This window comes from Manihot esculenta, chromosome 7, assembly GCF_001659605.2.
Source record: "Manihot esculenta cultivar AM560-2 chromosome 7, M.esculenta_v8, whole genome shotgun sequence".
In the NCBI taxonomy this organism is placed as follows: Eukaryota; Viridiplantae; Streptophyta; class Magnoliopsida; order Malpighiales; family Euphorbiaceae; genus Manihot; species Manihot esculenta.
In genome coordinates, this window is record NC_035167.2 from 26,692,062 (window position 1) to 26,704,303 (window position 12,242).

General features: G+C 32.4%; 1 protein-coding gene across 3 annotated transcripts; it reads right to left on the reverse strand.

Annotated features, from left to right (window-relative positions):
* Positions 1-123: 123 nt before the first annotated feature.
* On the reverse strand, positions 124-11,101 carry LOC110619609 (nudix hydrolase 26, chloroplastic). 3 transcript variants are annotated; one of them, XM_021763119.2, is made up of 6 exons: positions 10,741-11,101; positions 10,614-10,664; positions 9,842-9,934; positions 3,934-4,028; positions 3,577-3,691; positions 124-431 (listed from the first exon to the last, which is right to left on the reverse strand). In XM_021763119.2, the coding sequence occupies exons 1-6, from the start codon at positions 11,014-11,016 to the stop codon at positions 366-368; spliced, it is 696 nt and encodes a 231-aa protein (XP_021618811.1). In that variant the 5' UTR covers positions 11,017-11,101; the 3' UTR covers positions 124-365. The 3 variants fall into 3 exon arrangements, with proteins under 3 accessions (XP_021618811.1, XP_021618812.1, XP_021618813.1); XM_021763120.2 differs by lacking the exon at positions 124-431 and adding an exon at positions 1,946-2,315 and having other exon boundaries at positions 10,741-11,056; XM_021763121.2 differs by lacking the exons at positions 124-431; positions 3,577-3,691; positions 3,934-4,028 and adding an exon at positions 6,399-7,860 and having other exon boundaries at positions 10,741-11,056.
* Between the last annotated feature and the right edge of the window lie 1,141 nt (positions 11,102-12,242).

A 12,242-nucleotide genomic window follows, 5' to 3' on the forward strand; every position in this document is an offset into this window, starting at 1 on the left:
CAAATAAATACAAAGAGAACAGGACTAAAAAAAAAAGATTAAATATTGATTCTCATAATCCTGCCAATGGGGTCCTTCAACACATCTTAATAAAAGTTGTCTTGCAAAAATTTTCATCAAGAATAAAATTTAAAACCATTGAATTCCACTAAAAATTCAATAACCAAATGTATGGAAAGTTCCTCTGCTTCCTGTAAATTTAACAAACAATATGAAATTTCCCAAATAGTAACCACCTCAGTTTCCCTAGTTAATCGCAAGAATATCAAATCGTTAAGGAAACTATATCCCCAAACACTGTTGCTTATTTAATCAAGTAGTTTTCAACATTGAAAGTAATATAAAGTCAACTTTCCCGTATGAATCTATTCAAGGTAAGGAGCAAAAACTGTCAAAACTTCCTTGTAAACAGGTTTCTTGAAATCTACAGCCTGCAAAGCAAGAAATTTTTTTTATCAATAATAGAATGATAAATTTATTAAATATTTCCTTCAGGCACCTATGAAGCTCTTGAAATCTTTAGACAACTTCCTCTACAATAGTACCATGAATAATTTCCTTTATTTTTCCAATCTTTCTCTCAACAGCACTCATACAGAGTTGCGAACTTGATGGGGTTTCATGGACCTATGGGTGTGCATGAGAGGAGAAGATCCCAAAGGATTATCCAAATCATGCATAACTTTCTTTTGCACAAGTGGATGTTCGGAAGCAAGGGAAGCAGCATGGAATTAGAGCGTGAGGGACAAAAGCGGAGGGAGAGAGGGGAGGGTGTGGTGGAGAGAGAAAAAAAAAGAAGAAAACAATTTACCAAGTATACCAGAAAATAAATTATTCTCATTCTAATTGATTCACTCCATCCATCACACATTCTAGTTGGTTCACTTCATCCATCACACATGATAATAACTCCTCTATTGTTGTTTTACATGCTCTCAAATAAAATAATATATATTTTTTTATTTCTTATACTCATTTTTTAAATATAGCAATATATATTTTTTTATTTCTTATACTCATTTTTTAAATATACTTTAAGAAATTTAATAAACTAAAGGTGGTGAAACGTTAAGCCCGATTTCTGCAGTTATTCTGAGCAATGGGTTAATCCATAGTAACTCAACCACGCTAAAAGACAATATGTTGTGAATGACAAAATTAACAAATGCTTTAAATAACTTTCTTTTTTCGACTTTAGCAATTTGGTTTGAATTGTTTTTTTGTTTCATACTTGCTCTTTTTCAACTCAGTTTTAGTCCTTGCTAATCTAGAAGCGGTTATTGATATTTGCTCAACAATTTTTGTTGCTTCTCTCCTCTCTTAGAGAGAGTTGCTAACCACTAATTCCATGGCAAGGTACTTGGAAAGGATTATAATGGTTACTACCACCACTTTCATAATGAGTATCTCTCCTTCTAGAACCATCTTCATTAAATTGTCGCATGCTTTCTCATTGCGATTTCTAACTCAACATCTTCTTCATCTGAATTTTCAACCTCCATCATCTTCATTGTTTCCTCTTCCAACTCCCTTCTTCTTTTTGCTTTATCTTTTTTTAGCAACTTCAAAAACCCCTCTACATATTCGCCATGTTTTTTAACTTGGGCAGAAAATTTTTAACAACCAACAACTTGCCCTGGTATATTAGCCAAATACCACTTCAAGCGAGTTATTCCTTTATTTGTTTTTTTTACCAAAAAAATTACATGCCATATCCTCTTCTTGGTGTTTTCAAATTATCAAATAATATGTTGTAAAACAAATAACATATTATCAAATTAATATGCAAAATTAATTTAAATTATGCAAAATCATTTTCGTATCTAATTATTTATATTGATGTTGTCACTAAAAACCAAAAGGTTTCTAAAAAATATCTAGAAATTATTGAAAAAATAATAAAAACTTAAGTTCTAAAATTTTAATCAAAATTATGTAACATTCTAACTTCTAATTATTTTTGTCTTTGCATTCATTAAAAAGTAAAAACTAAAAGGTATTCAATAAAATATCTAAAAATTATTGAAAAAACTAACTTTTTTGCATAATTACTTTTGAAACCATTCCAAAATGTGAAGCTCTTGATTCTTGATCACAGAAATTTGCAATTCTTAGAAGTGAAATTTAGAGAAATTGAGAGAAAGTTGAGAAGAGAGTTTGAGAATTGAGAGAAATCTGAAGTTTTTTGAGTTTTGGCAGTTTGGCTCGAGAAAATGAAGTAATAAGACCGAAAAGCGGGTCTTCAACCTTCAAATATTCAAACCTCACATTAAGAAGGCTGTCTCCTGCAGGAAGACAGCAATTTCTACAAATTCCTGCGAAGAAGAATGTAACAGCATGTAATGACCGTGAACATTGTGTAACAGCCGTTACTCATACAATTTTTTTCTTACTGATAATATTAGCTTTTAAGGACATGGCCTCTTTCAAAACCTATAAATAACGGCCATGATGTATCATTGTTTAAAGCCATGCTTGATTGTAATTCTCCCTATTTACTAAAGGGTGAGCTTTTTGTCTTTGTTTTTGGTATTTTTGCTCATGGGTTGGAGGAAATTTTAGTTTATATTAGTTTTTTTTATGAAAATATGGAAGAACATTAGTTACCAAATTTATAGGTTATTGTATTTTCTTTTGTTATCTTTAATTTTGAATTATTTTCATAATTATTTCAAGTAAAATACATAAGTAATTAGAAAAAAAATTAAAAAAGTCTAAAAATGATAGATTTACTGTCTTTACTTTCTATATAGTTATTTTAACAAACTTTCTATATATCTTAGTTTTACTTGTATCTCTAAATAATATTTGTTTCATAAATTTGCAAATTTAAAAAAAAAATGCATAACAATAGGCCGTCACGTTATGTCAAGGCTTGTTTACATTAACCATGTATACAGCCATGAACAGATTTAAATCCATAACAGGCGTCAATTTCACTGCAAAATTGGTGTTTGAGAACAGGCCCAAATTGGTTCAAACCAAATAATTTAGTTTGGTTCCATCCTATTCAAAAGCTTCAATATGATTTTTATATTTGAGTATTTTGGTTATTCAGTTAATTTGATTTAGTTTGGTTCAAACTCCAACGAATAGTTTGCACACCCCAATGGGCAACAACCTCAGGTGGTCATCAGAAAAAGACTAGAACTAAAAGGAGATACAATTGGAAACTCAAGTATGTAAAGTTCTATTTTTTATTTGATGGGCCTTCTGATCAAATCAATTATTTGACCTTAAATATATTAAACTTTTAACCAAATATTTTAGGTTTAGATTCCATCAAAATCTTCAAACTCCATTTGTATAGGTCTAATTTTCAAATATGAGGTATTTAAATTTCACATAATGTTGAAAATTTTATGGTTTTTTCCACTTATCCACATAGCCATATGGAAACTTGTATTCTTCCAAAGGACATAAGTAGAAAGTTTGAGCTTATATGAGAATTCAATCTCCCCCTCCCCCCCTCCCCCGTCCTAATCAATAAAGGAAAGCATGTTTGGATCTCAAGCTTAATTGAACACTTAGGTCACATATAACCACTTGCACTTAAAAGAAGAAACATCCACTCACATGTTCAAGTATTTGTTCAGGTGACATCCATGTCCATTCACCAAACTCAGGTTTCTCGGTGCCATCGCCCAAAAGATTGATTTCTTCCTCACTCCCAGTGAACTTAAGAAGAAACCTGTGTTAGCATTTGCATATTTAATACGATTTTATCATAATATGGCACAAGTCAGATTTTAAAAAAAATCCACAAGAATATGAACTTAATCTACATTCACACATTTAGTTAGACTAATAATCTGTGAATTACCCGTGTTAAACTTGGTCCAGAATTGTAGCAAACCATAATTTAATTTAATTGAGATACCAAGTGTAGATAGTACTCCATGCATCTTAATAATATGGGTAAGATATACTTGCCATTTCTGCGCTTGACCTTTCCAGTCAGATCCCCATTGAAGTTTAAGTTTTTCCCTGACTTCAGGTGGGAAGTCATATGTCAACCAATGAGGTGCCTGCATAATATATTCAGTAATGATGGGAGACACTACTTGAGAAGAACTCTAGCCAACAAGATTGTAAAACAGAATAAATATAGGAGTCAAAAATGGACGCAAAACAAATACAAGACCTAAGCTCACCTAGACACCTGTTATGTATCTACCACAGCTCAGATAACAACCAAAAGTGCACATTCACTCATGGGCACCCACAAGTACACATACAAAGAAGGAGAGCTTTACGTTTATTGCTTCTAGCATATAAGGGATAATTCTCTCATAATGCTAAAATTTAAATCAAATCAAATTAGATCACGTTAACAATTGGCACATAGAATTCATGGCCTATAGTTCAGTTCTCAATGAGGAACTAAGTAAGCCAAACTAAGACAAGGAACATGTGAAGACAAGAAGCACATGGAAAGTGTACAGCTTACTAAGTTGCCATACAGGAAACAAAAATGACAGCGTTACTTTAACCTAGCCCTGATATGGAACCATGCCCCATCTACAACCTGAGGGAATCCCCATCCTGCCAGATGTGACAAGGAAGGAAGATTTTAAGTTGCCCAACACCACCACATCCCAATTTTATATATAATTCCAAACTTACATAAACACATTTGTCATTGAAAATAAATATTTTATTTCTTATGGTTATTTATTTCTCAAATATTAACTAATTCCATATAAAAAACAATATGTAATACATATATCATTTATTTCTTATATATAAAATATGAATTTAGTCATTCATAAGATTATTAGAAAATGAAGAATTTGAAAGGAATTTTTTATTCTATTCTGATTGAATTAATCTTTACAAGGTTTGAGTATTTATATATTGATAATCAACCTATATTAAAAATATTTACAATAAGAATAAAATTTCTATAAGCAAGCCTAATTAGGATCCCAAAATCCGAATCCTCCTTATTATGAACCTTTTTTATTGGTCAACACTTCCCCTCAAGTCGGTGCATAGATATTACGCGTGCCCAACTTGCAAACCAAGTTGTGATAGGTCTTGTTGCTGAGCCATTTTGTAAATATATCAGCTAACTGCTCATTGAAAGTCACATAATCTAATCTGAAAACACCATTTATTAACTTCTCTTTAATGAAGTGTTGATCGATCTCTATGTGTTTCGCTCAGTCATGTTGAACCGGATTGTGAGCTATACTAATGACAGTTTTGTTGTCACAGTACAAGAAAAATTTATCGCTCTCTAACAGTTTCAATTCTTCTAACAATCTCTGCAACCATAGGAGTTCACAAATACCTTATGCTATTGTTCTATATTTCGTCTCAGCACTTGCTTGAGCAACAACACTTTGTTTTTTACTTCTCCAAGTAACAAGGTTTTCTCCCACAAGTGTGGGAGTAACCACTAGTCGACCTCCTATCATCAAGGGATCTAACCCAATCTACGTCTGTGAATGTGTATATGCGAAGATGACCATGTTTAGAGAATAAGAGACATTTTCCAGGAGTAGACTTCAAATATCACAAAATACAAAAAACTTCTATGAAGGACTCACAAGGATCATGTACAAACTAACTGCCTAAGCTGAGTGCATATGTTATGCCCGGTCGAGTATGGGAAAGATAAATCAGTCTGCCTACCAACCTCTAATATCTGCCAATATCCATTGATTCACTAATCTCTGCTTGTAGTTTGTGATTGCTCTCAATGAGAGTTTCTGCTGGTTTGCAACCTAATATACCAGTTTCTTACAAAAGATCCAAAATGTATTTTTTCTGAGAAATAAGGATTCCCTTCTTTGACCTGGCAACCTCGATTCCCAAGAAATATTGTAGTTCTCCTAAATCGTTAATTTTGAACTCCTAAATCAAAAGTTTTTCAGCCGAGTCATCTCTTCAATGTCATCCCTGTCATTACAATGTCATCAACATAGACTATGAGAAAAGTAATTTTACCTTTGTGATGTCTTTGTGATGTCTGATAAATAGGATATGGTTAGCATTGCTCTGTTGATAGCCGAAGGAAATTATAACTCTGCTGAATCAATCAAACCAAGCTCTAGGTGACTACATATACAAAGCCTTCTTTAGCCTGCACACCTTTTCTTGTATTTTTTCTTCAGCAAATCTAGAAGGAATTTTCATATACACTTCATTCTCCAAGTCTATGTGGAGGAATGCATTTTTCACATCAAATTGCTGTAGGTCCCGGTCAAGGTTGACAGCGCAAGATAGCAATACTCTGATTGAGTTCATTTTGGGGCAAACGTCTCCTGGTAATTCACTCCATAGGTTTGAGTGTATCCCTTGGCAACTAGTTTGGCCTTCGATCTTTCAATTGATTCATCTGTTTTGTGTTTCACAGTAAACATCCATTTGCAACCAACTGGTTTTTTTTCTAGTGGAAGAGACATCAACTCTCAAGTCTCATTTTTAGATAAGGCTTTCATTTCTTTGATCATTGCTCTCTTCCAATTAGAATCTTTGAGAGCTTCCTTCTAATCCTATGGGATAGACACAGAGTAAATAGATAAGACAAAGACTCTATAGAATGGAGACAAAGAATTATAAGAGAGAAAGTTAGAAATAGAGTACTTTGTGCAAGATCTAAATCATTTTCTTTGGGCGATTGGTTTATCTAGATCATCAATGGACTCAAGGTTTAGGGATGACTCACCAAATGGAGAAAAGGAAGATTCATGATACTAAGTAAGCTGCACAATGGCTTTTTCTGCTTCTATTTTGTCTTTTCTTGAGTATCTTCTTAAATTTGATTTATTCAAACACCTAATTTGGTCACCAATAGCCTCCCCCTGCATAGTAGTCTCCTCTAGAGTAAAACGTTTTAGAGTTATAGGACTAGTCATCATCTCTTTTCTCTCATTGTCCTCCCCTTGAAGAGGTGATTGGGCAGTACTGAAGTAAGATTCAGTCTCTCTAAACGTAACATCCATATTGACAAAGTATTTTCTAGATGGAGGGTGGTAATATTTGTAACCCTTCTGTGTGAAAGAATACCCAACACACACATTTAAGAGCCCTCGGATCAAGCTTCCCACAGGTCCTAGTATAAACAAAACACGTGCATCCAAACAGAACAGTATAAGAATTTTTCCCTTGCAGTACCTCTAAAGGGCTTTTAAAGGCAAAAGTTTTGAGAGGCATTCTATTAATGAGATAAATTGCAGCTAAGATTGCATCTTTCTAATAAATTTTTGGAAGATTCATAATGAAAATGAGAGATCTGGCTACTTTCTGACAGATGCCTATTTTTCCTTTCAGCAACACCATTTTGAGCACTAGTGTAAGGACAACTAGTTTGATGTAATATTCCAAATAAGCAGAAAAATGTCCATCCATGTACTCTTGTGCCATTAACGGTTCTCAAAACTTTTATCTTAACATCAAATTGAGTACAAACCATCTTATGAAAAGATTGAAAGCAAGAAAACACATTACTCTTTGCCTTTATTAAATCACTCAAGTCATACGAGTGCAACAATTAATAAAAGTAACAAACTAACAATTACTAGATAATGAGACTATTTGAGTAGGTCCCCAAACATCAGAATTGATGGTCACTATTGTTACTTGAGGGATAAGAGGTTCTTGTATACTTAACATACTCACAAGCATCACAAACTAAAGAGTCACACTAAACATTGAAAAATAAATCAGGATAAAGTTTCTCTAAAACAAAGAAGGATGGATGTCTTAACTGTCGATACCACTATATGATTGGTTGACATCTCGATTTCTTCCAAAGAGAGCCCAAGGTGAATTCAAACTCAGATTTCCTTCCAACATATATAAGCCATCATGCAGTCTACCATTACTAATCATCTTCCCAGTTTGAAGATCCTGAATAACACAATGGACAAAAAAAAATTCAATTTTGCAGTTAAGTGCTTTGGTAAGAGCACCACTAACAGAAAACTTGGAACATGAAGAACAAATGATAGCTTGATATTTGGAGTACAAACAATAAAACTGATTCCAGAGATAGGAGTGGAAGAACCATCTGTAATTCTGATAGTTCTCTTTGTAGACATGGAAGATAATTAATAAAATCTTCAGAAGAGGCCGTTGTATGTCTATTTGCACTAGAATTAATAATCCATGAAGCAAAACCAAGAGACGAAACAAAAGTATTGTCAGAAGTCCTTACATTATCCACACAAGTCACTGCCATTTCCACAAAAAAAAAATTATGTCAAAAACAGTGGAAAATTAGGCAGATCAAATGCGCGACTTGAAGACGAGCCTACCGGAAAGAATCACTACCGGAAAAAACTACTAGAACAAATTTAAAAGACCAACAAAAATCACCAGTAGAATTAGTAGATCAAGAGACAAAATTTCCAAGTGATAGAACACTCAAACAGTAGCCAAAGCCAAATCCAAAGCTACTAAGGCTAATCACCTTAAACGGAGTACCAAACCTCAAAACATCACCCAAGGTTGCAATACGACGAAAAGCAAATATGAGATAACAAATCTAGTTTTTCACTAAGATTTCGCTAAATCTCGCCGGAAAAGAACACACGCACTGGCGCGTGGCGTCAAAGCGAAGAGAGGGGAAGTGGGCTACACGCACTTCGTCCAGTTGCCGGACTTGGACAGAATGCCAAGCTTGGCCGCGATTTTGATTGGTGGAGGTGGTGATACAAACAAGTCACCCTAAATGGGTGATTTAGAGACGACAGATTTGAGACCCAAGAAGCTGCCGAAAAATTTTAAACCAACAAACCCAAGGAGCTGCAGATCTGAGGAACTAGGCTCTGATACCATGTTAAATCTAGGTCATGCCTAACTCACCCTAAAATCTAGTTCAAAGGGAGGATTGCCTATAGCCCATAAAAGGGGCACATCACCCCTTTCCCAAACCAAAACACACCCCTCACGCCCAGGACCACACTGGAGCGTGATATATTTATGGGAGATCCAGCATTTGGTAGGGAGGCTCTGATACCATAAAGAATTTGAGAGGAATTTTTTATTCTATTCTAATTGAATTAATCTTTACAAGATTTGAGTATTTATACACCAAGAATCAACCGAAATTAGGAATATTTATAATAAGAATAAAATCTCTGTAATCAAGCCTAATTAGGATCCCAAAGATCCAAATCCTCCTAGGAACCTTTTATATTGGTCAACGGGAAAAAAAAATAAATTGAGGATATTCGGACTCACTCTGCATTGTATTTTCCCTGCTCTAATTCCTAATAGAACAGGGATAGAAATGCCAAAACTTGCCCTGCTACCCCATTGCCATTTCTAATAGGAATGACTAATGTGACATAAGTAACGTGGATGTAGAAATAAAAATGCTACAATCTAGTTGTCCTAGCATCCACAAAAAGATGGTAGATAAGAACATATTTTTAACTAACCATTAAGACCATGAGGTTGTGTCATAATAAAGGAATATGGAGGCATTTCTTGCCATTTGAATTAAAGTTTGATACTCTTTGTTTAGGAAGCTAGCTTATCCATAAGAGAATGAAGCTATAAGATGGTGTGGAGTAAACAAAAGAAAACTGGGAAAAAATGGTGACAATTCATAAATGTGTGTGTGCGCGCATGCATGTAAAGGCCATTCCTTTAGAAACATGGAACAGGAGAGCTTTATAGTGAGCAGAATAGAACTTTGGTTGTCACCGTTAATCACATGTATATCCTATATCATGTAGGAAGTGCTATATTTAACCCAGAAAATGAAAACCGCAATTGAACATCATACTCTTTTTTTTTTCAACACTTCCCTAAAATGGAATATAACTATAATGAACCTCACAAAAACACAGAAAAAAAAAAAGAAAAAAATTTTAAGCCAGACCTCAGTAAGAACTTCTGCCGAGCTAATCCCTGTCTCCTCTTTTAATTCCCTAATGGCTGCAAATTTAGGATCTTCACTCTCATCTATACCTCCCTGTTTCACAGATTGTTTGAAACACTTTCAGCATCTTGTATAAATAAATGAAAAAATCTAAAATTAAAAATTCTCAAAGGGGATGTCAAGTTTTATAACCAAATCAAGTAATAATAGCAGGGTTTGATTCACATGGTTGCTCTGCCAGAATGCAGCCTACATGCATTACTGATGTCCTTCTAAATTTCACATATTCAATTAGAAGAAAGAGCCATGGTGTCCTTGTGCTCTTCTTAAAGCAAGCAATAAAATATTTAGAAAATAGTTAAAACCAAATACGCATAAAGAGAGATTTGAAACATGCAGAATTTTGCATTTTCTACTCCATAATGTTAAGCTCCAAAGCAAAGAACCAAAATTCAAGCACCAAAAGGAGGAAGCTAATAGTAAAAAAAAAATTTCCCTAAATTTTGATCTGCTCATAAATTTAGGATTAAATTTAAACTATTTACAAAATGAATCAACTTCCACTTCAAGGCAATTAGCAATAAAACTTCCCCATAAATCAAACATGCTTCTAAGCATAAGAAAAAACATAGTACAATTACCCCAATTTCTCAATGGTAAACTTGTCCTAATCCTTCAAAACCAGTGAGAATTCAAAAGATGGTTATGCATGGCAAGAGCAGAAAACCAAAATAAGAAAATAAATCCAAATAAAGGATAATGTCAAAATTACCTGAGGCATTTGCCAAGCATTTGGTATGTCCAGCCTTGAAGCAGCAAAAATCTGCACAATTAACATACCCAGGAGTTAAGAATCTACGCGTAAAAACACATATAATACTAATTCAATGTATACTAACCTTTTTAGATGGATTGATGAGACAGATACCCACATTTCTTCTGTAACCTTCTGGAGCAGATTCCATGGAAGACGAAGAGGAGGAAGAAGAGGATAGGCACAGAGTTCTTGAGATTATTGCACTGTGAGAGTGCCTCCGTGGGTTCTGGTATAAAAATAGCAGCTTGGTGAGTCTAGACAACTTATGAGGGTTGATGAAGAAGGGTGAAGTGGATTTAGAAACAAGGCGGAGCGAAGCCGAAGGCGAATAATAAAGAACAGATCGGCAAACTGCCATTTCCAGGCTTATTCTCGATTGCAGGATTTAAGGCGTTCGGAAAATTATTATTTAATCCCTATATTAATTTTAACCTCAATGTTGGAGAAAACCGTAAAATGTTATCAATTATTTTGATTATTCACCTAATAAAGAAGAATAGTAAAATTTATTTAATAATTTTTTATCTCAAAAAAATATTATAATCTCTCATTTCACTGAATTTTATTATAAATTAAAATAAAATTTTAAAAAATAACTAACTAAAATTTAAAAATAAATTATATTAAAAAATCATATGAAATAATTAAATAAAAAATTAATAAAAAAATCAACCTTTAAAATGATGAAATAATTAAATCAAATTATAAATTCATCAAAATTTCATTTTAAACTCATAGAGATTAAATCAATAATTTCTTATATTGATCATTTCATTATACTAAAACTTAGCCATTTTAATAATACTTAATTATAAATACTTTCAAAATCTCAAATTGAATAATATTTTTCCAGCAATACGATTTTTTATAATTATATAATATTTAAATATTTTATTTTATTAAATTATTTTATTATTCTCTTACTTTAAAAAGTAAATATAAAATAATTTAATTATATTTTTTAATAAAAATATTAAAAACCTTCTATCATTTTTATCTATTTTATTTTTTCACATATATTAAAAAAATAATTTTTTATTAACTTTTCAATTATATTTATTTTAAAAATATTAATTTTTATTAAATATTATAAAATATTTTGAAAATTTTTTAAAAATGAGATAAAATTAAATAGTTTGTAATAATCAATTCATATGTTATTATAATGTAAAAACGTTCAGTAAATAATAATTTTAAGATAATAAAAAAATAAATAAAAATTATAAAATAGGAAATATATGGTTATCATATTTAAAAAATTACTTATTAATACAATTTTTTGAAATTCTTCCTCGTCAAAACCCTTTTAACAATATATTTTTTATTAAAATTGAAAAATAATATTATTTAAAATAAATTCAAAATGTAATAACCTAACTGATATTTTGAGATTTAAATAATAAGATTTTTGTGTGTATATGAACTTGATCCATAATAATGTTTGTTTCTATCAGACTGAGCTGTACTATCAATTACCATATCTATATCAGGCAGCCATTTAATTTTTCTCCGTGCGTGAAAGAATAGGACTTGCTCATTTCTTCCCATGTCTCCTTCTTTAACCGGCAGCTTTCTTACTAGGTT

Excerpts from the sequence above, each read along its gene's own strand:
- LOC110619609 (XM_021763119.2), bottom strand. The coding sequence starts at position 11,016 with ATGGCAGTTTGCCGATCTGTTCTTTATTATTCGCCTTCGGCTTCGCTC. Across the intron at positions 4,029-9,841 it reads CGGCAGAAGTTCTTACTGAG|GCACCTCATTGGTTGACATA; the intron begins GTCTGGCTTAAA and ends TATATTATGCAG. Across the intron at positions 3,692-3,933 it reads AAAGGTCAAGCGCAGAAATG|GTTTCTTCTTAAGTTCACTG; the intron begins GCAAGTATATCT and ends ATGCTAACACAG.